This window comes from Oryza brachyantha, chromosome 10 (assembly GCF_000231095.2).
Source record: "Oryza brachyantha chromosome 10, ObraRS2, whole genome shotgun sequence".
Taxonomy (NCBI): domain Eukaryota; kingdom Viridiplantae; phylum Streptophyta; class Magnoliopsida; order Poales; family Poaceae; genus Oryza; species Oryza brachyantha.
The window spans coordinates 9,938,920-9,966,122 of record NC_023172.2 but is presented as its reverse complement, the minus strand read 5'-3'; the positions used below and the strand labels follow the sequence as shown (position 1 = coordinate 9,966,122).

The 27,203-nt window shown below is 39.2% G+C and overlaps 3 protein-coding genes across 4 annotated transcripts; 1 reads left to right on the top strand and 2 right to left on the bottom strand.

The window, feature by feature from the left end:
* Positions 1–461: 461 nt before the first annotated feature.
* LOC102712297 (histone acetyltransferase GCN5) lies at positions 462–12,530 on the top strand. The gene is given in 25 exon segments (XM_040528060.1): positions 462–600; positions 603–716; positions 719–861; positions 994–1,058; positions 1,131–1,161; positions 1,164–1,213; positions 1,359–1,415; positions 1,790–1,839; positions 1,842–1,972; positions 2,403–2,446; positions 2,643–2,742; positions 3,590–3,616; positions 3,618–3,662; positions 7,088–7,152; positions 7,224–7,304; positions 7,440–7,511; positions 7,895–8,063; positions 8,498–8,541; positions 8,732–8,831; positions 9,007–9,075; positions 9,884–9,938; positions 10,639–10,754; positions 11,723–11,816; positions 11,928–12,069; positions 12,370–12,530. Coding segments are annotated over 25 exon segments (2,067 nt in total). The 3' UTR covers positions 12,434–12,530.
* Positions 12,531–12,706: 176 nt separating this feature from the next.
* Positions 12,707–18,316, bottom strand: LOC102717281 (acylamino-acid-releasing enzyme 2). 2 transcript variants are annotated; one of them, XM_015841887.2, is made up of 18 exons: positions 18,173–18,316; positions 16,901–17,051; positions 16,491–16,800; positions 16,177–16,395; positions 15,838–16,077; positions 15,608–15,685; positions 15,381–15,519; positions 15,143–15,294; positions 14,991–15,073; positions 14,776–14,897; positions 14,590–14,668; positions 14,339–14,507; positions 14,203–14,263; positions 14,017–14,139; positions 13,703–13,900; positions 13,484–13,552; positions 13,171–13,247; positions 12,707–13,024 (listed from the first exon to the last, which is right to left on the bottom strand). In XM_015841887.2, exons 2-18 carry the CDS (start codon positions 17,001–17,003, stop codon positions 12,961–12,963), a joined length of 2,286 nt encoding a protein of 761 aa, XP_015697373.1. In that variant the 5' UTR covers positions 17,004–17,051; positions 18,173–18,316; the 3' UTR covers positions 12,707–12,960. The 2 variants fall into 2 exon arrangements, with proteins under 2 accessions (XP_015697373.1, XP_015697374.1); XM_015841888.2 differs by having other exon boundaries at positions 16,901–17,043.
* Positions 18,317–18,840: 524 nt separating this feature from the next.
* Positions 18,841–26,663, bottom strand: LOC102717554 (acylamino-acid-releasing enzyme 1). Its single transcript, XM_006661713.3, has 18 exons — positions 26,469–26,663; positions 25,564–25,754; positions 25,175–25,487; positions 24,837–25,058; positions 24,526–24,750; positions 24,150–24,224; positions 23,272–23,407; positions 22,920–23,071; positions 22,756–22,838; positions 22,544–22,665; positions 22,365–22,443; positions 21,852–22,020; positions 21,653–21,713; positions 21,427–21,549; positions 19,682–19,879; positions 19,531–19,599; positions 19,176–19,252; positions 18,841–19,080 (listed from the first exon to the last, which is right to left on the bottom strand). The coding sequence occupies exons 1-18, from the start codon at positions 26,639–26,641 to the stop codon at positions 19,014–19,016; spliced, it is 2,535 nt and encodes an 844-aa protein (XP_006661776.2). The 5' UTR covers positions 26,642–26,663; the 3' UTR covers positions 18,841–19,013.
* Between the last annotated feature and the right edge of the window lie 540 nt (positions 26,664–27,203).

Sequence of the window (27,203 nt, the reverse complement as noted above, 5' to 3'; positions counted from 1 at the left end):
AAGCGAGGAAATAGGTGGGTTGAAATTGGGCCATTTTCAACTATGGGCCGAATTTCCATCTGTAGTTCTCCAATTGGGCTGTATTAATGCACAGATAAAACTGGGCCAAATTCGCCTACAAAATTTTCTGATTGGTCGAATTCAACCGAGGAAAAGAGGTCGGCCAATTTCGTTTAGGGTAGTGGGCAAAATTTATTCATGGGCTAAATATAGTCTGATTTCATTCGAAAGGTGAACTGGGCCAATATCACTATAGGGCTGAATTCATCGTCCGAGATTAAGTGGGCCAAATTTGCTTACGGGCGGAATTAAAATGTGGGCTTGATTCAAATTAACTCGCACAAACAGGCCGAAATCACGACCACTTACGGGCTGGACCCGACCGAAAACTTGCAGCTTTCGTTCGTGAAATGGGCCCGGATTCTCCACTGGAAGCTTCCAGAATTCCGCCCGGCCCCACCATGGACGCGTTCACGGCACCCTCGCCCTCCCACTCCGGCGCGACGTCCGGCGGCGGAGCCTCCCACCGCAAGAGGAAGCTCCCGCCGTCGTCCCTCTCCGACGCCACCGAGGACGACGACACCACTGCGCCGTCCACTCCGCCACCTCCCCGTCCCCCTCCCACTCCGGCGACTACGACGACGACTCCCTCCACACCTTCACCGTCGCCCGCCTCGTCGGCGCGCCGCCGTCCCCGAGTCGTCGACCGTGTCTGCCGCCGCCGCTGCGGCTGCGGCTGCGGCGGCGGCGGCTCCCAAGCCGGATGCCGCGTGCATGGCTGCCGGAGATGAGGAGGACCCCAAGGGGTTGTTCACTGACAACGTCCAGAACAGCGCTCGGGAGGAGGGCCTCAAGCGTGAGGTGAACTATTGGTTTGCGCTATGATGATTCTGCTAGGCCGTTTGTGGGTTAGGCCGCTTAGGCTTTAAATTTCCACATTTCTCGAATTTAAACTGTGACATTTCTATTAAAGTTCCTGCGCTTGTTCTACAGGAAGAAGCTGGGAGACTGAAATTTCTATGTTATTCTAATGATGGAGTTGATGAACATATGATTTGGTGTGTATGCAAACTTCATTTTTTTTTTCAAACAACCTGTGAGTTGTTACTTACTACTGGTTTTTTTCCCAGGTTGGTAGGCTTGAAGAATATTTTTGCCCGGCTGAGCTTCCTAATATGCCCAAAGAGTACATTATCCGTCTCGTTATGGATAGGTAATTGTCGCTGTAATTATCACTGTTAATGTCCCTACGGTTAGAACTCATATAGCAATGTGGGTGGTCTTTTGGATGCAGAGGACAAGAATATATCTCTTCATTAGTCCTTATAGAAGTAATTTTTTTGTGATGTGTTTTGTAGAACTCACAAGTCAATGATGGTCATCAGAGTAGGCACTACTTAGCGGCCTTATACAAGGTACGATTTCCACTTTGGTGCTAGAATTTATGATGATGATATCAACATCTGTTATTTCTATTTGTACTTGCATGATTAAGTTGTGATACTTTTTTGTTTCAAGATATGGTAGTTATTGACAAATGAAAGCAAATGGAAGCTATGAGCTTCCTTTTTTTTTTCTAGTTTATGTTATTTCTGATAATGAGAGTGTGTTATAGGATTTTACTTATTCATGAATTATTGTTCTGTGATCTGAAAGCAGTAAAAGTTATGTTGTAGGATAGAGACTGAACATTTCTGTTTGTCGGGCAATTGATTATTTCAATTGTGTCACGCTGTGCACCATGCCAGAGATGTCCCTTTCTGCTGCATATGCTTATGTCCTAATTCAGGTTTTGAAATTGTGGCCAGAGGTTTGGGGAAATAGCTTTTTGTGCAATTACACCGATGAGCAAGTTAAAGGCTATGGGACACGATTAATGAATCACCTGAAGCAACATGCTCGAGATGCTGATGGGCTCACTCATTTCTTAACTTATGCAGATAACAATGCGGTTGGCTATTTCGTAAAGCAGGTTAGACTATTTGACTTTGCTCTTCCATCTGCTTTATTTCTTAAAATTATATGTTTTGTGATTGTTCTCCAGTGCACCTATGAAAAACTTGAACCTCACAAAATAGCGACTGCATAGAACTAGTGACAAAAAAAAATGTCGATGGAGGGTTTATAAAGTTATTTCTAAGCATGTTGTGTCCAACATTGTCTTGCAATCTTAAAATGATATTATCAGGTGGCAACTTTAATAATTTAACTTACTTCCTAAGTCCTAACAGTTTTGTTTCAGCTATAAACCATTTCCCATAGGCATATGTTCAGCAAGAGTTCTTGGTAATAAGAAATCTTGAGATTTCAAACAAAAAAGATCAATTAGATTTTACAGCGAAATCTTGTAAATAATAATTTGGTTCTTTTTTTTTTGTCCTTTGCTGCTGGCAATTTTGTAGGGTTTCACAAAGGAGATCACATTGGACAAAGAAATATGGCAAGGGTAAACATTTTATTGTCAACTGTATTAAATTTATCATTTCCGTGAAGTTAAATCAAGTCAGCAACACCTTAAAAAAAATTTGTAACAATGTAATAATGATAATAACACTACTTGCTGCTTCTGTTTGTGCATGACCGTATTAGGCTGCAGTAGGGGTTATCTTGCAAGTTTTGAACTCAATAGTTGTTGATTTTAGGTACATTAAAGACTACGATGGAGGAATATTGATGGAGTGAAAAATTGATCAAAAGTTGCCATATGTTTATTCTGCAACGATGATTCGACGTCAAAGACAGGTAATGTAAAAGGCTAATCCAGAAAAGGTCGTGGCCCACAGCGAAACTAACCCACTGATGAGATTAGCACCCAGCTTACCGGATTTAGAGCCCATCATTGCTGCGCCTGCCGAAGCGCCGGCCCGTTCGAAATTGACAGCCCAACAAACTCATGCGACATCCCACCAAAAGAAGCCCACGAAGTATAGGCCTACTCATGAAGCCCACAAAAGGACGGCCCACCAATAGGGCAGCCCACCATAAGCTGGACTGAAATTGGGCCAAATTGTCCGATGGGCCGAAATCAACCGAGCAAAGATGTGACCAAAATTGGGCCAATTTCGTATTTGGGCCGAATTCCCTCTCGAAAATGAGACGGGCCAATTTTGTCGATGGGCCAAATTTAATCGAGCATTGTGCTAGGCCAGAATTAGGCCAAATTGTGAGATGGGTTAAATTCAATCGTGGAAAAGTAGTGGGCCGATTTTGATCATGGGCTTGATTCGTCCAGTAATGAGGAGGACCTAAGTTGATGAAGGGCTGAATTATTTCGCGAAAGTTACATGGGCTAAATTTATTTACGGATTAAATACAGTCTGATTTCAATTTAAAAACCAAAGTGGGCCAATATCACCTATGGGCTAAATTCACACCAACAGACGGAATCACGACCACATATGGGCTAAATTGAGTCGCAACTATGGACCAAAATAAACTTGTACAAACAGGCCGAACTCACAATCCCTTTTCGGCTGTCCTGACAGCATTACAGTTTTCCATGCAAACCATTAGTCGACCATGGGATATTCATATCATTAGAAGTCCATTAATGTTTGTTTTGGCAACTGACCATATTTTTATTGAACAGGAAATTGACCAGAAGATCAGAGAGCTTTCTTTCTAAATGCCATATTGTTTATTCTGGAATCGACTTCCAAAAGGTTAGTTCTGCCTTGTCATTTTGGAATCTATTTCTGTTAGATAAGATCAATTTCATATGTGATATAGATGAATCTGCTGGTGGGCAAAACAAAATACCTGCTATTATCTTACTCTCTCCGTCCCAAAATAAATCAATGTTTCATATTTTACCTACAATGTTTGATGTTTTGTCTTATTTAAATTTTTTACGATTACTATTTTTATTTTTATTATATGATAAAATATAAATAGTAATTTATGTGTAACTAATTATTTTATTTTAAAAAATAAATAAGATGGGTGGTTAAACGCTGGACACAAAACCAAAAGTTTGTCTCTTTTTAGGATTTTTAGGACAGAGAGTACGTATAAATGACAATTTTATAGTTGATATCCTTGTAATACATGCCTTGTCTGCGACTCTGTGTTACATGTTATGGGCATTTACCTTTCAGTCTTGTGCCATTGAATGAAATATAAAAATAATTTGGTGTAGCCTTGCACATTTTATTTTTTAAAAATAACTACTTATTAGGTGGGTATATTTTGAGACATACTTTGTTCGGATTAATGCGGAATACATCCCGTGTGTATATTGTTAGGTTATAGGCATCAACTATGGAAATATGGGCTTTTTAATATTTTCTGGTAGCCCCTAGACTGTATTCTGGCATATTTTATTTTATTTTCTTCGTTTTGGATTTGTATAGGAAAAACTAATGGTAACTGATGTAAGTGGTATATAATGTACTTATGCCTATACGTATACGTATAGTATATATGCTCTTATATATATATATATATATATATATATATATATATATATATATATATATATATAATTTTTAGGCACGTAAACTTTATACACATAAATTTTGTACGTGCAAACTTTTATATATATACACACATACATACAAATAAAAATTACGTATACTCAAATAGATATAAAATTAATATATAAAAAATTTATACATGTAAACTTTATACAAATAAAGTAAAAAACTTTATAGGTATAAAGTTTTTAAACTTTATAGGTATATACTATAAATGGGCTTAATCGTAGGCTTTTCATGGGCCTCGGTCAGCCCAGCATGCAGCTTACACGGAGAGTGTTCGCTCGCGCCGCCCGAGCGCGCGCTCGCGCGCGAATTAGCCTTTTCGCACATGCATCCCACCAAACAATTGGCCCAACTAGACAGGCCGGAAAGGCTGCGGCCCACGACGAAACTAACCCACTGATGAGACGAGCAGCCGGCCTATTGGATTTACAGCCCATCATTGACAGCCCAACAAACACACATGATAATCCACCAAAAGAAGCCCACGGAATACAGGCCTACTCATCAAGCCCACATAAATTGATGGCCCAACAAACTCGCTTAACACCCCACCAAAAGAAGCCCACGAAACACATTAAGCCCGTAAAAGACGGCCCGCCAAGAGGTCAGCCCACTAAAAATCCAGACAGAAATTGGGCCAAGTTTCATTTATGGGCCTAATTTCCGTCAGTTGTTCTACTATGGCTGTATTAATGCACAGAAAAAACTAGGCCAACTTCCCCTCCGAAATTTATCGTTGGGTCGTATTAATCCTTTAGGAAAAATTGGACCAATTGCTATTTTGGGCCGAATTCCCCTCGGAAATTTCACCATTGGGCCGTAGTAAACCACAGAAAAATTGGACCAATTTCATTTCTGGGTAGAATTCCCCCGGAAATGAGATAGGCCAAATTTTCTAAAGGGCCGAATTCATTTGAGGATTGTGGTAGGCCAAATTTTATGATGGGCCGGATTCAAGTGAGGAAAGAAGTGGGCTCGAGTTGTGCCAATTTCGCTTCTGGGCCGTTGTAATGCACAGAAAAATGGGCCATTGTTGGGCTGAAATCCCCCTCCGTAATTTATCATTGGGCCGTAGGTCCAATTTCATTTCTGGGCCAAAATTCCCTTGGAAATTTCACTATTGGGCTGTATTAAACCATAGAAAAATTTGGGTCAATTTTCATTTCTGGGCAGAATTACCCCTCGAAAATGAGATGGGCCAAATTATCTGACGGGCCGAATTCAGTTAGGAAAGGAGAGGGCCAAAATTAGGCCAAATTTTCTGGGCGGGTCTAATACGCGCCCGCGATCGGTTTAGAGGTTAGGATTACACATAGGAGTAGATACACCTGGTAGTAGGATCTAATTTATTTATTGATATAAAAATTATATATATATATATTATTGATATAAAATTTATATAGAAAAAGATTTATACATATAAATTTATACATGCAAATTTTATAATCATAAAATAAAAAAACTTTATACCCATAAAGTAAAAGAAAACCTGTATACCATAAATGGGCCGGCATATGACTTAAACGGGCCGTTTTCACCGTGGGCCACGCGTGTTCTCGAGGAGAGGCCGGTAGCACGCGCGTGCAAATTAGTCTTTCTGAATTTTCTGATCGATCGAATTCAATCGAGGAAAAAAGTGGGCCAATTTCGTTTACAGTGGTGGGCCAAAATGATTTGTAGTCTGAATTCCTCAACCTAAAACAGGTGGGCCAGTTTATTTTGTGAGCTGAAATAGTTCAAGGAGTAAGATAGGCCAATTTTGACGTTAATGTTGGAACAGACACTGACAGGTGGGGCCCGATTCTAATCCCAGTCACGCGGAGGAGATCCCATAGACAGGTGGGGACATGCGAGGTGGAGCCCACCAGCCAGTGAGCACTGAGCAGCTCGCGACTCTCATCCTCCTCGCCGGTGCGGGTGCGGCTCGGAAGCTTCGGGATCCCAGATCTCACCCAAACCCTAACCCCTGGAAGCTTCTAGAATCACGCCCGGCCCCACCATGGACGCGCTCACCGCACCCTCGCCCTCCCACTCCGGTGCGACGTCCGGCGGCGGAGCCTCCCACCGCAAGCGGAAGCTCCCGCCGTCGTCCCTCTCCGACGCCACCGCCGACGAGGACGACGACACCACCGCGCCGTCCTCGCCGTCCACCTCCCCGTCCTCCCCCTCCCGGCCGTCCTCCCCGTCCTCCTCCCACTCCGACGACGACGACGACGACTCCCTCCACACCTTCACCGCCGCCCGCCTCGACGGCGCGCCCCCGTCCTCCTCCGGTCGCCCGCCGAAGCCCGAGTCGTCGACCGTGTCTGCCGCCGCTGCTGCGGCTGCGGCTGCGGCCGCTCCCAAGCCGGATGCCGCGTCCGCGGCTGCCGGAGACGGGAAGGAGGACCCCAAGGGGCTGTTCACCGACAACATCCAGACCAGCGGCGCGTACAGCGCTCGGGAGGAGGGCCTCAAGCGTGAGGTGAACTATTGGTTTGCGCTATGATGATTTTGCTAGACCATTTGTGGGTTAGGCAGCTTAGGCTTTAAATTTCCACATTTCTCTTTCCATTTCTCGAATTTAAACTGTGACTTCTGCTAAAGTTCCTGCTCTTGTTCTACAGGAAGAAGCTGGGAGGCTGAAATTTCTATGTTATTCTAATGATGGAGTTGATGAACATATGATTTGGTGTGTATGCTAACTTCATTTTTTTCTCAAACAACCTGTTAGTTGTTACTAACTGCTGGTATTTTTCCCAGGTTGGTAGGCTTGAAGAATATCTTTGCCCGGCAGCTTCCTAACATGCCCAAAGAGTACATTGTCCGTCTTGTTATGGATAGGTAATTGTCACTGTAATGTTCCTACGGTTAGAACTCAATATAGCAATGTGGGTGGTCTTTTGGATGCAGAGGACAATAATATATATCTCTTCATTAGTCCCTATAGAAGTAAACTTTTTGTGTTGTGTTTTGTAGAACTCACAAGTCAATGATGGTCATCAGGAATAATATTGTTGTAGGAGGCATTACTTACCGGCCTTATACAAGGTAAGATTTCCACTTTGGTACTAGAATTTATGATGATGATATCAACATCTGTTATTTGTATGCACTTGCATGATTAAGTTGTGATGCTTTTTGTTTCAACATCTGGTAGTTATTGACAAATGAGAGCAAATGGAAGCTATGAGCTTCCTTTTTTTTAAGTTTATGTTATTTGTGATAATAAGAGTGTGTTATAGGATTTTACTTATTCATGATTATTGTTCTGTGATCTGAAAGCAGTAAAGGTTATGTTGTAGGACAGAGACTGAACATTTTTGTTTGTCAGGCAATTGATTATTTCAATTGTGTCATGCCTGTGCACCATGCCAGAGATGTCCCTTTCTGCTGCATATGCTTCTGTCCTAATTCAGGTTTTGAAATTGTAGCCAGAGGTTTGGGGAAATAGCATTTTGTGCAATTACAGCCGATGAGCAAGTTAAAGGCTATGGGACACGATTAATGAATCACCTGAAGCAACATGCTCGAGATGCTGATGGGCTCACTCATTTCTTAACTTATGCAGATAACAATGCTGTTGGCTATTTCGTCAAGCAGGTTAGACTATTTGGCTTTGCTCTTCTATATGCCTCATTTCTTAAAATTCCTTTTTTTTTTGTGATTGTTCTCCAGTGCACCTATGAAAACACTTGAACCTCACAAAATAGTGACTTCATAGAATTAGCAACAAAAAAATGTGTCGATGGATGGTTTATAAAGTTATTTCTAAGCATGTTGTGTCCAGCATTGTCTTGCAATCTTAAAATGATTTTATCAGGTGGCAACTTTAATTATTTAACTTACCTCCTAAGTCCTAACAGTTTTGTTTCAGCTAGAAATCATTTCCCATAGGCATATGTTCAGCAAGAGTTCTTGGTAATAAGAAATCTTGAGATTTTAAACAAAAGAGATCAATTAGATTTTATGAGCAAAATCTTGCAAATAATAATTTGGTTTTCTTTTTTTGTCCTTTGCTGCTGGCAATTTTGTAGGGTTTCACAAAGGAGATCACATTGGACAAAGAAAGATGGCAAGGGTAAGCATTTTATTGTCAACTGTATTAAATTTATCATTTCCATGAAGTTAAAATGTCATTAACACCTTAAAAAAATTTGTAACAATGTAATAATGATAACAGTACTTGCTGTTTCTGTTTATGTATTACTGTATGAGGCTACAACAGGGGTTATCTTGCAAGTTTTGAACTCAATAGTTGCTAATTCTAGGTACATTAAAGACTATGATGGAGGGATATTGATGGAGTGCAGAATTGATCAAAAGTTGCCATATGTTGATCTGGCAACGATGATTCGACGTCAAAGACAGGTAGTGTAAAAGGCTAATAGCTACTTAAACATAAAGTGGAAGCAACATTATGCCTTTCAGCTGTCCTGACAGCTTTACAATTTTCCATTCAAACCATTAGTCGACCATGGGATATTCATATCATTAGAAGTCCATTACAGTTTTTTTTGGGCAACTGACCATTTTGATTGAACAGGCAATTGACGAGAAGATCAGAGAGCTTTCGAACTGTCATATTGTTTATTCTGGAATCGACTTCCAAAAGGTTAGTTCTGCCTTATCATTTTGGAATCTATTTCTGTTACATAAGATCAATTTCATATGTGCAGTAGATGAATCTGCTAGTGGGAAAAAAAAACTGCTGTTATCTTAGGTACAAAGGACCATTTTAGTTGATATCCTTGTAAAACATGCCTTGTCTGTGTTACATGTTATGGGCGTTTATCATTCAGTCTTGTCTTGTGCCAATGAATGAAATATAAAAATAATTTGGTGTAGCCTTGCACATTTTATTTTTTTAAACTTGAATAACTACTTATCAGGTGGGTAATTTTTTAGGCACTAGCAAAGTACCCATGCTTTGCAATGGTACATCAAATGTTTCATAGATTCTTTGAGAGTGGTAAACTTGTATTTTAGAGATGAAATAAGATATTAATAACATGTAGAAAGACTATTTTTTTAACACTAAAGGGCATAGTGGTTGGTAAAGAAAACAAGATATGTGGTGGGGGTGGCAAATTAACTGCCACCACCATTGCCTTCTTTGAAAGTAGTATAGAGTATAGATACTTTGTTATGATTAATTAATGAGGAATCCATCCAGTGTGTATCTTGTTAGGTTATAGGCATCATCTATGGAAATATGGGCCTTTTAAAATTTACTGGTAGCCAGTACTCTGGCATATTTTATTTTCTTCATTTTGGATTTGTATAGGACAAACAAATGGTAAGTGATGTACGTCGTATATAATGTACTTTGCATTGTTTCTTACCACACTGTACGCAATCTTGATTAGCCTTATTGAGCAAAACATGGCATTAAACAGGCTCATTTCTTTTTTTTTTTCTAGAAAGAAGCTGGTATTCCAAGAAGATCAATAAAACCAGAAGACATCCAAGGTTTAAGTAAGTAAACCCTTCTGTATTAACATATGTGTAAGTAAACCCTTATGTATTAACATATGTGTCTGGTTCAAGTAAATTTGGTTATCTTCAATGTTTGTTCCCTCAGTTCTCTCTTTCTAAGATCTTCTTAAACCATCTGCTCCAGCTGATATCATCAAAAGGTGTTACAATTGCTTTAGTGGTAGCTTGTTTGGAAAGCGCACAGATGACAAATGTGCTGGTAGACAATTGGTTACACCGAGCTCTTTTTGTGGACATGGACAGATGCATGACGTGTAGGGACTTGGGTGCCATCCAAACAGTCTAGCAAATTTGCTATCCTCCAATCAGTCAGCTCTATTGAACCTCATTGTGCGCTGCAGGAGTCAGTATGCAAGGGGTTGTCCAGAGTGCGACACCATGCATGCTGACATTCATGAGTACACTGCACTGCTGTCTCACTGGCTTGCTGCCTCTGCTATTAATGATGGTTGCTTCCACCACATTCTCACCCTCTTGTCAGCATATGTTTCCTTTAGAGGGAATGAGAGAAATGACCTTATGGCAACTGGAGATTCTCAAACTCAAACATAGGGAACCGAATTCTAAAATAAGATGTTCATCCATTTCTGTCTTATTTGACCTTGACCATGTTTTGCACTGTTAGGTTTACTCGTTTAGTTATGATGCAAGCTTGATTGGAACAATCAATGTTGTGCAGGGGAAGCTGGCTGGACGCCAGATCAGTGGGGGCATTCCAAATCTCGATCAGCATTTTCTCCTGATTACAATACTTACAGACAACAACTTACTAATCTAATGCGCCTGTTGTTGAAGGCAAGTCTTTTATCTTCACAAATCTTTTTCAATGACATGAAGTCATTTGGTACTTAACTTCACAGGATAAACCTGTACTTTGCTTGCTCCCTATTGAACTTTATGCACCCTTTCTGTTTAAGCATAATCTTTAAAAGCAGACCAACTGGATGGGGTCTGTTCAACAGTTCATTTATTGAAATGGCTGGTTCTTACAAGTTTTAATGTTTAAATATTTCTGGTATACTTCACTGCAAACTCTGTTCCATGTAGTTGGACAACAGTCATATTTATCCTTTTGAGAGGTTACGACGATTATTCTTTAGGCAAGCCAAGCCACAACATTGATTCTAAACCATCAGTCCAGTCTGTTTTTGAAATTAGGGAAAATCGGTTATGTGATATTTATCTATTCACCAGAAAAATAAAACTAAGGAACCATGTCTTTGCTTAAACCTTAAAGCATGTGCATATGCTAATGGATTACAATGGACCAGCGAACAAAACATCTGCCAGCAGCAAAAAAAAAAAGTATCGGCAAACAGACCTGATTTTTAGTGTGTATCGGCAGCAAAAAATAAAGTGTCAACCAGCAGATATAGCTGATTTTGTTTTGTGATTGGGTGGTGGCATGACGAACCAAGTGCAGTGCTCTATAGCCATCTTTTCCAGAGAATTGCTACCTCCATCCAAAAATAAGATCATTTTTGCCCATACTTGTTTGTCCAAAATAAATTCATTTCTGAGCAATCATTGCATTTGGAGTTTGTGAAAGCAAGGAATAAATGCATAGATAAAGTAGGAGGATAGTCTTTTTGCTTTTGTATTGGTATGTGTAGGATAGTGAAAATGAAGTTATTTTGGGATGGAGTATGTTCCAAGGATGTGGTAGATCTGCAACAACCTGATTTGTGTTGGATCTACTGTTGTCTCATGAAGCATATGCCAAATACTATATCAGTTGATTCTTACAAGAACTTCTGTTGTAGAATATGAATGAGCATCCTGATGCTTGGCCATTCAAAGAGCCAGTGGATTCACGTGATGTTCCTGACTATTATGACATAATCAAAGATCCTATTGGTAAGCTGAAATGATTTAGGGGCTATACTTTCCTATCCTTCCCTGCCTTGGCAAAGCAGTGCTGCATGCCATCTAAGCTATTCAGTTTCTGAACACTATGGCTGTCTGCAGATTTGAAGACAATGTCAAAAAGAGTTGAATCCGAGCAGTATTATGTTACCCTAGAGATGTTTGTAGCTGACATGAAGAGAATGTTCAGCAATGCAAAAACCTACAATTCCCCTGATACAATTTATTACAAATGTGCCTCACGGTGAGCAATGGACTTTAAATTGTGTCTGCACATTCATTGATCTGTAAGCCAGGATATGTTACCAGGATATGTTAATGCTGTTTTGAAAATATTTGGCGTGACCATAATTATAAAATGTGGGTGGTTACATCTCATCTTGCAGTATACCTAGTGCATTCAGTAACGCCCTTTGATCATAACCTTAAACCTGGCTGGTGGCTTACTGATTCCAACTGGAAAATTTTGCATCAATTGTTTACTGTCCGTATTTGAAACCCAACCACCTGATCGTCTACCCTAATAATGGTCTTTTTTGTGCAGACTTGAGAGCTTCTTCTCAGGCAAAGTAGCATCTCAGCTTGCGCAAGCCTCAACGAAGAACTGACTTGGCCTTTGGCGCATTTGATATAGTCGCTTGTTGTAAAGTTGTTACAGCTGTATGCCCCATTCTTGCTTTCCAGCAATGTAGTTTTAATGTCGCAGCTTCTAATGAGAGATGTAATTCTGATTCGTTTAATTTCACCAATGTAATTTCTTACATCCAGTTTGGCATGTTGACTATTGGCATGTGTCAAGTACTTGACAGAAAAGGTATAAGGAGTGCAATTCACAAAATCACACATTATCCATGGCACCAGTCATACTCCAGTTTTTTTTGGTAAACTAACGCCCCCCGACTTATTTTGTTTCCCGGCATCAATGTGCAGATATTATTTAGTTCGACTAGCCGTGAAAATGATAATTAGCATCTCCATGAGTGAATCATGCAATCGAACACTTAAAATTGACGATCTCCATCCATGGACTTATATCCTGGATTGGCATCTCTACCTATTGAAGCAGACGAAACTATAGTTGCTGCTTCTATTTCTTCTTCAGGTGCCTTCATGCTGCTGCATCTGATGATGATCATCAGCTCAGATGCTTCTTGAACCAGACCCCAATGTTGAGGAAGCTCTCGAAGTCCGATTGCGGTCTAGACGCAGCAGCAAGATTCCAAAATGAGAAACACAATTAGATACATGTTGAGCTCATCTAGAATGGCACCGGCCATTATAAATGTAAGCAAATAACTATAATGGCTGGCAGATGAGCTCAAATTCGGCTCAGTTATTTGCTTACATGTTGATTTCATGTATGTCCTCTGGGAACATCATGATCCTGACCTCACCACCTCGTTCTCTCAGAGCTCTTGAGTACTGAAATCAATCAGGGCAGGACGAGTGTAATTAAATCCAACAAATTAGGGAAACAAATGCAGGGACATATTGATACTTGATGGGTCAAATTTGGAAAATATGTTTGATGTAAACCCTTTTTGCTGTACAGGATTGTTAGCAGTTTGTTCTGGGGTCTACGCATTTTGTTGTGAATTATTTCTGTAATGAATTTAATTTGAGGCTAATGAGTCAAGTTTCAAAAAATATTGATGTACCTGTAGGCCATTAGAAATGGGGACTCGAAGATCTGCTCCTCCAAGAAGCATAAGCAAGGGAGCCTTCACCTGTCGAAATCAGCAAAGTTCAGTGGATCATCCAGTAATACAACACTGATTGCGATATGCTGCGTAATATCGTACAAATATCCTTTCTGAGTAGCCAATCACTACTTGGTTTCTCCAATTCTGATTTGATCAGCAAGAACAGAAATGCACCTTAGAAATATGGGCTATTGGTGATTTCTCATAGAAGAGGCGAAGATGATCAAGTGAAGGAGATTCAGATGCATATTTCCTCCCTTCAGTCCCACAGGCTACTGCATAGCACCAATCTGGGATGTCAGTGGTGCCAATCATCAGTGATAGGTTGCAGACAGGATTACGAGCAGCTGCCACCACAAATCTATCTGGAGCCTGCAACAAAAACAATAACTTACAAGTTGAACAACTGAACAAGAAACAAAGTCTCTCTTAGGATTTTTCATGCTAAAATAAATCTTTGAGAGGCTCAAATCTGTTAAGATGCTAACCTGACCAATCAAATGAGTTGTCAAGAATCCACCATGCGAAATACCAACGACAGCTACTTTAGATGCGTCTATTAGTCCTTCCTTGATAACATAATCTAGAGCTGTAAGGCAGTCTTGGACATCCTGTTTGACACGCATCGGAAATTAGGTTGGTTCATCAGGAACAAAGATGTAGAGGTCACATACCTGAGATCCAACTTTTCCAGGAAGTGACTGCAAAGCCTCCTCTCCAAAGCCCGGTGTACCTCTTTTTTCAGATGATAGTGAAATGATGTAATATGCCTCAGCTATCAGAACTGTATGAAAGTTCTGACAAACTTACCGGTAATTTACAATAAGCAGGTTGAACCCAAGTGAAGCGAGAAATGCTGATGTTTTTGAATAGCTTGATACAGATAATGAGTGCGGGCCACCATGAAGGACAAGAACAGTTGGTTTGTGCGAACTATCCTTGCAGGACACAAAGATAGCCTCAAATGGAAGCTTACCACCTGCAGGATATGAAGAATATTTCCTGGTGAATGATGGTAAGACGCATAAAACTGCCTAGAATGCAACAGCCTAGAACTATACCATCAGAGAGGTCATCACAGGGGTTAATGACTGGAACTTTTAGTATGCTAAATTTGTGGTGTGACAACAAAGCTTTTATCTGCAGCAGATGGTAATATTAGAATGAAAAAAAAAATAATGATTTGGTAAATTAGATCGTTGAAAGCATCAAAGAACACAAGTATACCAAATTGTACACCAGCTAACCTTATTGTTGGCTGTCATCAACGGGTTATTAACTTCATCCCAGAACCATGTACATGTCTGATCCTTTGATGGAACTTGACGGCCATACTTAATTTGAGGTGGGTCAATGGGACTGCTTGACACTAGAAAACATAGAAAAATAAAACAAAATATTACACTTAAAATAAGACAAACTGATGAATAAGTTTACTGCTGTTATTTGTATCTACAATTACCAGCAAGAACATTGTGTCTATCTACTGCAAGAACACTCCACGAGTACTCTGAATTCTGTGGACTTATTCTTGTCAATTCCCCACTGCAGAAGGAAATAGCATGAGTGATTTTTGAAGCACTGGAAAGGCACAAGTGAGCAACCTTCTGTTACCTTAACACATTGATTGATAATATTACTTCTGTACTTCTCCAAGCAGATGTGAGTATCATTGTGCATTGGTCAGAAAGCCAAGGATCTGATAGCACGGAAGAACAATACAGACCAGGAAAGCAGCCATCTTGAGGACAGATTACAATAGGAACCTGGCAACAATTCAAAAGTTCGATTGACTGCAGAAAGTTACAAGTACTGTACTAGTCAAGAATAAATAGAACTATATAAGACATACCACATCAGCGATATCCAAGCGTTGATCCGTTTTCCAATCAGAAGGCCAGTTGATCTTATGCAGTGAATCTGTTGCATTATGTGCTCCACTATCTACAGCACGATTTGAAGATAAAAATACCAGAAGTTTTCCATCCTTACTGTTGATAATTTGAGCTTTTCAGTGAAGCATTTTTATAGCAGGGTTCAAAGTCCTCAAGAAAATGCATGATTATAAAACAGGCATACCTGAACCGTGGAAAGAAAGCACTGCTTATGCTTGGAGTTAAGTTGATTGCTACTGAAGCAGAGTCTGATTTAGCATCACTGAAAAAATGGCATGGAAAAACTGGTCCATAAAGGCATAAACACATGGTTCTTCAAAAAGGCAAATAGTTTATAAACATAGTGATAAACTAGAATTTATAAATTTTAGAGAGTTACATCATGGTTTGAAAGATGGAAACTTAGTTGCTCACCCAACTTGTGCATTATTGACATCTGATTCTTCAAAAGGGCAAAGAATTGCATATAGAGAACATGGCCTATTAGAACAATACTTGATGCCTAGTTTTCTAGGAGTATTCTGAAACCCATTGTGCTCTAACCATCCAACAAAAATCAGATACGTCTGCCTTCCACATGAAGATGGTGGAGCCCAGACAACTTGACCAACACTCAATGATCTTGAGATGCCTTTAGCGGGTTGTATTTCTCCACTGAAAATACACCAAACACAACAATTCAAGTAAGGTTTAGAAATTCATGTTGCTAGGTCTAGTTTAACATTATTCATCCACTAGAAGGTGCTGAGAGACCTAGCAATGTCAAGTACAAACAATGAAGGTCTCCCTTTTTTGGAGTAAGTTTCACCCCAGTCCTCGTCCCAATCCCCATGTCCTTTCCAGTTATTACAGTCTTTCTCAGAAGAACTTCCTTTATATCCAGAATCATCAAAAGCAGGTTTTGGTGCCAGTGACTCTTCAGCAATATACGCTATGAAGGTTTCTTCTTGGTTCCAGGAAATCCCATGAAACCTATGCCAACAAAAGTAGTATCATGATCCAGAAGCCATATTGTACAGATTGGGGTGAGTGGACTGAAAAATGCAGGTATTATGCTGTACTTTTACCACTCATCAGTATAAAGCGGACCGTGAACGGACTGAGCTATGTGTATCTCTTTCACCACATGTGATTGAGAAACAATTTCAAGCTTTGTAGGGGAACCTTTCTCTCCATTCTGCACCACAAGAAGCTTTGATCCCGATGGGGATGGTATGATAACTGACACTCCACCCATTTGAATAGGGAAAGGAGACCATTGAAAGTCCGGAGAGTTAGTATCATTTCTCATTATATGAGAAAACAAAATATATTTTCTCTTCTTGTTTGCCAGTAAGTTTGTTTGGCTAATGGAATACATTGCTGTAGATTTGTTTTCTGCAATCATGACAGAAAGGTTGCTTTATGCCACTTTGATAGCGTCCAGAAAACACTAACGGATGATTATGATAAGGTATATAAACAAAATCCACCCTACCGTTGTTGGTATTGAAAACCCAAGCACTGTCAATGCTGGGAACATTGGTGAACTCTTGCAGTAACTTGGATTGTAAAGTTTCTTCAGATGTCATTGCATCCATTCCCACTGGATTGTGTTTCTTCAAAGGTGACTCAAATCACCTGTAAGTCTATAGTAAGGGCCAGGATAAATCAAATTATTCATAAATGTAATAACATTTTGAGCAAGCTGAAGGAAGCTCAAAAATATACTCCCTCTGGATTTTTTTTAAGTGACGCTGTTGAGTTTTATATTTACATTTGATCATTTGTCTTATTCAAAAGTTTTGTTCAAATATGCAAAATTATAATCATAATTAAAGTTACTTTAGTAATAAATTAAATCATAACAAAACAAGCAATAATTATATAATTTTTTGAATAAGACGAAGGGTTAAACGTAGATCCAAAAGTTAACGGCGTCAATTAAAAAAACCGGGGTAATATGCTAAGCAAGCTGCAGGAGAACTCAAGTATGCTTCGTTGTCAATTCCACTGGTAAGATGAAAATTGAGAATCCTAATTTCAAGTGACTTCAAAGTTGAAATCAATGCCACCTTAACTTTTTCATAATTCCAATCATAGTTTCCCATGTATACTTTGAGGCACAAAGACTCAGATCTCTACTTCGTACTTCATAAATTCCATTAACTCAAGAACAACACTCTCTATTGTTCTTGTTGCAATGCATTGACAAATTTGGCATTTTCAATGCGCCAATTCAAGAAAAATGAATTCAATCATTTTTTTTCTCGAAAACACAGGAGAACTGTACTTCATTTCATTAATAAGGAAAAATATATACACATCCGGGGAGAGCTGAGCTAATAAATTCAATCATTTAGACAAAGGAAACACGTAACTTCTTCAATGCCTACCTCAGACTAATAAAACGAAGTATCTTCCTTTGCACCAAAATCTCTTTCTTTTTCTTTTTTGAGAATTTGGCACCAAATTATGATTTCCATGCACTACAAGAGGATAAGCATTACCAAAACTTTTCTGTTGAGTGTGGGACTAATTCTCCTCACTAGATCAGGTTGATCACAATAGACCTAAATTCTTCTCTCTTTTTTGTTTTGATAAAAAGACCTAATTCTTCTTGAACCACAGCAATGAACAGGAGGACCAGAGCGATTGCAGGAAGAAACAACTCAGAGGCAACAAAATTCAGCAAGTTCATAGCCTCAAAGCACTGAAAACCAGAGTATTAATCTTAGTGACCTTTCAGGAGATGAGGGAGATCGCTTACTTATATTTCCTCTTTTGCAGTGAAGAGGAGATGGCAAGTCCAGCCGCACAGTGGTTGATCCAAGATTGCAAATTGATCTTTAAAACATCCTCAATACCTTAGCAAAGATCCCTCTCATGTAGGCTCTATGCAACAAACCTAACAATAAACAATTGGGGAGGGTGAGATGGCAATAAAATTTAGTTTCTTTTATGTGTCAACTTGGTAATAAGGTCTTAAAGAATAAGCCCAAAATAACAGAAGGAATCTTAAAAGTTCCTAATGATCGTACATACCACCACAGACAATAAGACAAAAGGTTGCGTCAGATCTGCATCGATGAAGAAAGCATCAAACAGCACAAGATGCATTTGCAATACTTTGTACTATTGTCGTCATATTTAAATGAGTAAAACTGTTTTAAACAACAAAGCATATTATGTGTAGAGAATGAGATTATTACACTGATCTCGGCTTTCCCATGTGCCTAAATTGAACTTGCATTCATGTAATTCTTTTCTCACTAAATTCAAAAGAAATGTTTTTCCAACTACTTTTAAAGAAGAGAGAGGAATGCTCGTGCCCAACAGGCTGCATGATAGCAATCCTAACATCGAAATGTGAATTAGAAGCACTTCAAAGTAAAGCATAATCTACCATCACATATTTGTAATCCATGCCACGAGGGGTAAAATTTCATAACCAAATGTATTTGCATTTTCAAGAATTATCCCAGTACAGAAATGTTACAACAGATATACTTTATTCGAATGCCAATGGAACCACGTTTTCCTGGTTTGCTTTGGCCCAAATTACAAGCATTTATTAAGCAAGATATAGTGTGGTAACAGCGGTATGTTGTTTATTTGCTCATGTGCTTCTTGAACCAAACACCTATGTTGAGGAAGCTTTCAAAATCACACTGCGGCCTGCACAGAGGGAGGGAAGGATGATCGAGTCAAATGTTGAAAGGCACTGTTTTGTGATCACAGTGGTAAAAAGATTAAAAGTAAAAGTAACCAACTTGTCAAGGCTATGCATATCTTCTGGAAATACAATAATTTTGGTTTCAACTCCCCTCTCCTTCAAGGCCCTTGCATACTGAAAATGTTGCAATTATGGTTAGGCATAATCCAACGTATGTAAAAACAAAAAATAATCAAAGAAAAGATAATGTATATAATTTAACAATACACTTTAACAAATTTCTTTCAGAAATTCGATCTGAAGTTGTATACGCGAACAATAACATGGATGCTCCTAGTAACTATACTTCACAAGCTTTTCACCCATAAAAGATGAAATAGGCCTTCATTAGTCACTAGGGAGGAACAGAATTGTATAAGGAATGGGAGGAACAGAACTGCATGAGGAATTACCTGTAGGCCATTAGAAATAGGAACTCTGAGATCTTGCGCTCCGAGGAGAAAGAGTGTTGGCGTGCTCACCTGCAGATTTTCTAAAACTGTCAAGTAAAGATCTTTTCTCCTCAAGCATTTCATAATCAGTTCTAATGCAGAGTATACTTACCTTTGATATATGTGATATTGGTGATTTCTGGTGGAATTGACAAAGATCATCAACTGAAGGATACTCTGAGAAGTAGTTTTTCCCTTCTTTCCCATAAATCTCCACAAAGCACCAATCAGGTATGTCAGTTGTGCCGACCATCAATGATAAATTACATACTGGGTTTCGAGCAACTGCCGCAACAAAAGTGTCTGGAGCCTGCAGTTCATCATACATATAAAAGTTTAACTCAAGCCCAAGAGAACCTGATAAATAGAAGAATTCATGTGCTATACAAGCTGTGCACCACTAGCACCTGTAAACTGAATAGTATCAAAGAAAAGTATAGACCTAGTTCCCACATGCAGCACTTATTTTTCTCTGTTTTTGTCAACTAAGTAATCTCTAATACCGAATTCTGGGCAAATTTCTGGCCAGACAAGTGTGCCACGTGGCGCAGTGAAAATCAAGCTTTCATTCCTGTGTCCGTGACCTACGTATGAATATTTAATTTAATGTAGAGGTAAAGGTGGTGGTAATTTTGCTTCATTCTCTTTACGGGCTACCAGAAGGTTTTGGATGTCTTCCCCTCTTTCCAGACGCTCTCTCCGGACTCCTCTACTCAAGTTCTGTCTCACTTTATATACCAAACACTTCGCATGATGGCATCGCCATCTCTGAACGGAGCAATCGACAAATTTATGTTGTCTTAAGTGCACCATAGTTTGGTGCTACTACTTTGCTGACCATGGCTTTAGCTCGCGTGTGCTTCAACAAGGCCCTCACCGGGCGCTCTCTCGCTGCGCCGAGGCCGGCGGCAGCCAGCTTCCATGCACTCTTCTCGTCGGCTGCAGGTGACACCACTGCTCCTGCGATCGTTGGCTAATAAATAATCATACTAAACTTTCATACTCCCTCCAATTTTTTAGTTGATATTATTAACTTTTGATTTATGTTTAACTATTTATCTTATCCAAAAAATTTGTACTATTACTGATTATTTTTGTTATAATTTGATTTAATACTAAATTAACTTTAAGTATGATTCATAATTTTGCATATTTGACAAAAAGGTTTTAAAAAATAAAGGGTCTAAAAATTAATTATGTCATTTAAAAAAATCAGAGAGTATTTAGGTGTCCGCGGCAATGCCGCGCGTTGTTTCTAGTTATATTCTAAAATCAGGAAATATCACTTGAGAGTATCACATGTGAACTTCTTAATCATGAAAAGGCAAAAACAGCTTGACTGCAACACTGCAATTCAGTGTAACTTCAAAGAAAGAACATGCTGATATACTCTTGTAGAAATGTTTCTGTGGGATATTGGTATAGATTTAAGCGTTGCAATGCAGTATATGACCTACGTAGCTGATACGAATCGATGTTATCATTTTTTAAGAACTCCTAGCTCTGTTGCTAGTGCAAATGAGATATACAACTCATAGTTTTGAGCCTATAAATTGAGACAATTTAAGTTCACTGATAATAACTTACTGCGTCCTGCTTGAGTGCTTTCTATTAACGTGCTGCTCTCTTTTACAAAATTATAAGCTTTGCAAATATAACAGTGTATATCATCAAAATACACTGTTCACATTTATGTCCAAAGGAGTACATGCAGTTTACAACAAGAATAGTGCAAGATTATTTGTGAAAACGATTAGGCAAAAATAATTTGAATCAACAATGAAAAATATAAACTCAAATGCAATGAATGATTGCATAGATAAAGAATTCAGGAAAAAACAAAGACATGCTAAGAACCTGGCCAATCAAATGAGTTGTCAGGAAACCACCGTGTGAACCTCCAGCCACAGCTACTCTAGATGCATCTATTAATCCTTTCTTTATAACAAAGTTCAAAGCCGTCAATACATCACTCACATCCTGTACATGGGTATCAGCAATTGCACAGTCATAGTTCATATTAAATTTCTGACACCTTAAGCAAATAATCTGAAAACATGGAAATAAATCAATAACAGTGCACCTGAGAACCAATATTGCCAGGAAGAGATTGCAATGCTTCTTCACCGAATCCTAGTGAACCTCTAAGCAATAGAACGGTGTATGTAGGCATTCATGTTAGTGTTTAATAAGGTATATTTCCAAGGCAGAGTTCATAAAGGACAGGGGTAAGGTATTCTAGGTGAACATAAAATTATTGCAAGAATAAAATTCAAGCTCACCTATAGTTCACAACAAGAAGGTTATATCCCTGTGAATAAAGAAATGCTAGAGATTTTGAATAGCTTGATGGGTAAACAGAATGTGGCCCACCATGAAGAACAACAATTGTTGGTCTTGTTGCAGAATCCTTCCAGGACACGAAAATGGCCTCAAATGGCAGCTTAGCTCCTGAATCGATTTTATAAATTACAGAAATTATTAGGAGAGGAGCGAATGTGACTACTTCTAATAGAGTATACTTCCAAAAACAAATGCCACTGAATTTTAACATGCATCCTTAATGATGCAGACAACCACAACATGCACTTTAGCATTGTCTTGAGTAAATGCAACATGATTAGATTGTGTCACAATTCACAATAAACCAATCTACAAGACAGTATTGGTGATCTCAAGAAACACATAGCACCAAGTGAAGAATGCAGTAGTAAAAAGAAGAAAAGGGTCAGCTAGAGCCAGTTTAATTATAATCAAGAAAAAGAACAGGAAGGAGCTTTGAGTTGTGCGCGTACCATCAGTGAGTTTGTCAGAAGCGTTGCTAATCGGGATTTTGAGGATACTGAACTTATGGTCTGCTAATAGTACACTGATCTGCCAAAATACATCACAGAAACTGTTAGTAAACACTACCAGATTTTTGTCAGAATTTTTGGGGTAAAGTTGGACAAGCAATACATTTTTGCAGCTATACCTTATCAGAAAGATTTGGAAAAGGAGTTGAAATATCCTGCCAATCCCATTGGTTTGATTTTCCAGTTTGACAAACCTCACACCCGTAGTACATCTGAGGGACTGTAATAAGGCTGCTTGAAACTGGAAAAGGTGGGAAGGCACATAAATATGATATATTATCCGAAGGAACTATTGGAGACAACTGCAAGTGTCGTAGAAATATGGAAGTACCTGCAAGGATACTATCCTTGTCTAGTGCAAGAACATTCCATGAATAATCTGAATCCTGAGGACTAACTCTTGCAACTTCACAGCTGAGGAGAAAAATAAGAAATTTCATAAATAAACTTTATAGCCATGTCAGTGTACCTGGTAGATAAAATGCTCGTAATTACCTCACAACATTTACAGAAAGTATCACTTCCTTACTTCCCCAAACAGAAGATAAAATCATAGTTTGTCCATCAGGAAGCCATGGATTCCTAAGGATGCCAGAGCAGTACAGACCAGGAAAACCATCATCCTGAGGGCACATCACAATAGGTACCTACATAACAGCTAAGCATTGAATATATGATATCGGCATTGCTTCCAAAAGAAGGCACCTAAGTGATGTGCTCAAATAAACAGTGTGCGTAGCTTTATGTATTGTTTCAAGCCATAACTTTGAAGCTATATATAAAAGGAAACCATCTAAACAAATTAATCGATAATAAATTAGTAAGGAAAGGAAGGGCATTGTTGTACCACATCAGCAACACTAAGGCCCTCCAGTTTCCCATCTACAGGCCAGTAAATCTTATGCATTGAATTTGTCGCATTGTGTGCTCCACTATCTACAGCACTCTTTGCTGAGATAAACACAAGATACTTCCCATCTGGACTGTATGATAAAGAACTCATATTATTTTTGCAGTACAGAGTATTGTAACATTCATCTACATGCATAAGTGACCCATACTAAGTTCATAATCTAGAGTTACATGAAAACTTTGAATGTAGATGTGCAAAAAAAAAATGCATTACTGGTGCTTAAAGATTCATATCTACTGAGTCCACAGTCCACAGGAACAAGAAGTTATTGATGAAGATACCTAGTCATCAGCCCAAAATGCTAAACTTTCGAAATTCACTCCACTTGAGTTATGATTGTTCAAATAAATGTAGGTTGAATACAGTATTAGGCTACCTTTACATACTGAGGTGCCTCTAGATAAGGGAAAAGGAAACAAACTAAGAACCTAATACTACTAGGACTCGTATAACGAAACAAGGAAACTCTAATACAGAGCTTATTAGGATTCTCTAACTCCTGAAGCACTTTGAACTTGACTTATTTCTATTACGTCACCACTGATATACTATACCATAATGTCCAGCCATAACATGACATTATTAAAAACATGCATGAACAATCAATAGCCATGCTTAAGGATGTAATTTGGTTGCTATCATTCCAAAACATGGCAAAAAATAACAGCTAAACAATTATAATGCAAATAAAGATACATAGCTAAAGAAATATGGATAGATGTGTAGCTTGTATTTCTTCCAATATAAGAGTTGAGAAGTATGGGCTAAACTGAATAACAGTACTGATAAAAGAAAACTGAAGGTTGTCCTACCTGAATCGTGGGAAAAAACCACTGCTCAAGTTTGATGTTAACTTGATTGTAGGTGCAGTTGCACCTTTACTAACACTGTCAAAATTAGAGAAATGACATCAGAATATACTATCTATGTTTTTTGAGGCATGATGCACATAATCTATTTAACATTTGTCTACTCAGGACTATGATTAATGAGAAAAACGAGTGAAAATATATATAGCAGATTTGTTTCTGGATATAAAAAATATGCGGCTACAAATATTCTGAGACAAGAATTTACAGTTTTTCAATGTGACAATTAAAACCTTAAGATGTAAGAACAGGAATCCTACACTGCTCCAGTGCATAGTTGAAATAGAACAGAACAAATATCAACGACAGATGTTCTCACTTAATTGATGGTTCATCAGCTTCTTCCATGAAAGGATCAGGAACAGCATACAGAGCACAAGGTCTGTTATAGCAGTATTTAATACCAAGTTTCCTTGGTGTCTTTTGGAAACCATTATCAGATGACCATGCCACAAAAACCAAGCTATATGACGATGACGGAGCCCAAATCACTTGGCCAACACTTAAAGTTCTTGGTATGCCCTTCACAGCTCGCACTTCACCACTGCAATGATACTTATTATTGCTCGCAAAATCGTGGTACTTTGGAAGCCGTTTTGGACTCAATCTTAAGAACAACCAGAAACACACCTTAAAATATTGACCACGAACAATGCAGGTATCCTTTTCTTGGAATATGTTTCTCCCCATGTCTCTTCCCAATCTCCTTTTCCCTTCCAGCTCTTGCAGTCTTTTTCAGAAGAGCCAGCCTTCTTGTATCCTGCATCATTGAACTCTGGCTTCAGTTGAGGAGGCTCCTCGGCGACATAAGCTACTAAAGTCTCTTCCTGATTCCATGATATTCCTTCAAACCTGCATTAAAGCAACCCTTGTTCCCTTATTCCCTCCACTTATCTTCCAAAAATTAAATTCACTCCCACCCAAAAAAAAAAAAAGAAATTTGTTTTGAAAGAGGCAGGGTAACTTACCATTCATCGACATAGAGTGATCCATGAACAGATTGTGCAACATGAATCTCATTCTCTAGCTGACAGGGGCCCCAAACTTCTAGTTTTGTAGGGGAATCGTCCTCAGAATTCCGTACTACCAAAAGCTTTTTCCCTGATGGAGATGGAATTACTGCTGACACTCCACTCATTTCAATTGGGAAGGGAGACCACTGAAAATCCACAGACTTTCTTGAGGCATTTTTTGAGATGTGTGAACTTAGAAGGAAGTATTTCCTTTTGTTTGCCAAAAGATCTGCTTGGCCAACAGAAACCATCGCCCTAGATGTGTTTTCTGCAGAATACAAAAGAAGAGCAAGAAACCTGAAACCTCAGCTTTAGCAAAACCAGACAACAATAACAGCCCATACCAGTCTTGGAATTGAAGATCCAAGCCTTGCCAATAGTGGGAATTTTAACAAATTCTTGCAGCAACTTGGACTGGGAAGCATATTCATCCATCATGGAGGCATCCATCCCCAAAGGCAAATCTTTCTCAGCGGCTGCTTCTGAGGCTTGTGCAGCAGCCATAGCTGTTGGGTGGTGTGATATTTTACTAACGCTGCCATACAGAATCGATCAGATTAAATCAGCATCGCCAGAAAAGAGGGATCTAGTGATCACCAGAAGAGATGAGGCAAACCAAGAAATTCGCGTAAAGGTACACTCACTACTAGGTCCTTAACATACAAATAAAAAAACTACATCCATATTCTAAGAACAAAATATAATATGATTATAACTGATTTCTTTTCATCGCCCTGTCCCCATCATGCGGCACTACTGGAGTTCTTTTTTTAATTACGAATATGAGTTGTTGTCATAGCACTACCAAAACTTCTGCCTCTTGCAATTAATTAATCATGAAAGTAATTCTGTTGGAGTCTAATAAAGTAAGGCATAACTGAGGCTATTCTTGTTCTGACATTTGCATTGGATATGGCAAACCAAGAACTCTCGATTCGCCAAAGTGAACCGAACGGATTATCTTCGCCAGTTACATCTATGTAAATTGCATCCCCATCTAGCGAGCGATTAATATTAGTCATCCATGAAAATCGCACAAGTCATACTGCCGCCGCCATTCTAATTCGAGAAAAAAAAATCACGCACATTAGAGGAAGAGTGCGCAAGCATCCCAGCTCCACACTGGAACAACCACCGGACCAAGAACAGGTTTACGATCCAAGAACACACCTGACCTCTACTGCTACTCCCCCCTGGGGAAAATCCCCCCTCAAAACGCCAGCTCCTGGACTTCAAGAACGCTGCTCACCTGCGCCGCCACAGGGAGCATCCACTGGCCGGTGCACGAGCACGCGAGGACGAGGACGAGGACGCCGAGAGGAGCAAACTCGCGGCGGCGGCGGCGACGATGGGGGTGGTGGAGGTGCGGGAGTGGAATCGCGGGCAGGTGAGAGTGCGAGCCGTCGTGGCTAAAACCACCATCGGTTTGGAATTTTGGATGGATTCATTTCGGGCCTCTACTTTTTTATGGGTGCATATTTTTATCCTTTTCACATTGACTTATTTGAAAGGATAATATGTACCACATTCAAGAGTTTTTATATAAAAAAGTTTCAAATATAACTACAGTTACTGTAAATCTATAAGAACTAATGTTTTTTGAAGTTCAGATAGAGCCGTGTCCAGCTGCCACTCAAGAGCTTTCACTATTGCACAGTTCATGGATAGAGCAGTTCAAGCTGCCACGCAAGAGCTTTCACTGCTGCGCTCTGGACTGTTCATCAAATACATCCACCTATATTCCAAACCATCACATAGAAATTAGTGAGATGTGATTGATGTTACATGTAAGTTTGTAAGATGGTACTTTTAATTTTCACTAATAGTATATTAGGTTTAACCAAAATATAAGTTTGGCTTGATTTTAGCACAAAAGCCTCCATGTCCATTTGTTTCTATTTTACTGTATTGTACATGATGGGAGAAATTATTAAGGGCAATTTTATCATCCTTAAGAAAATATCTTTAGGTACCAAAATTCAAA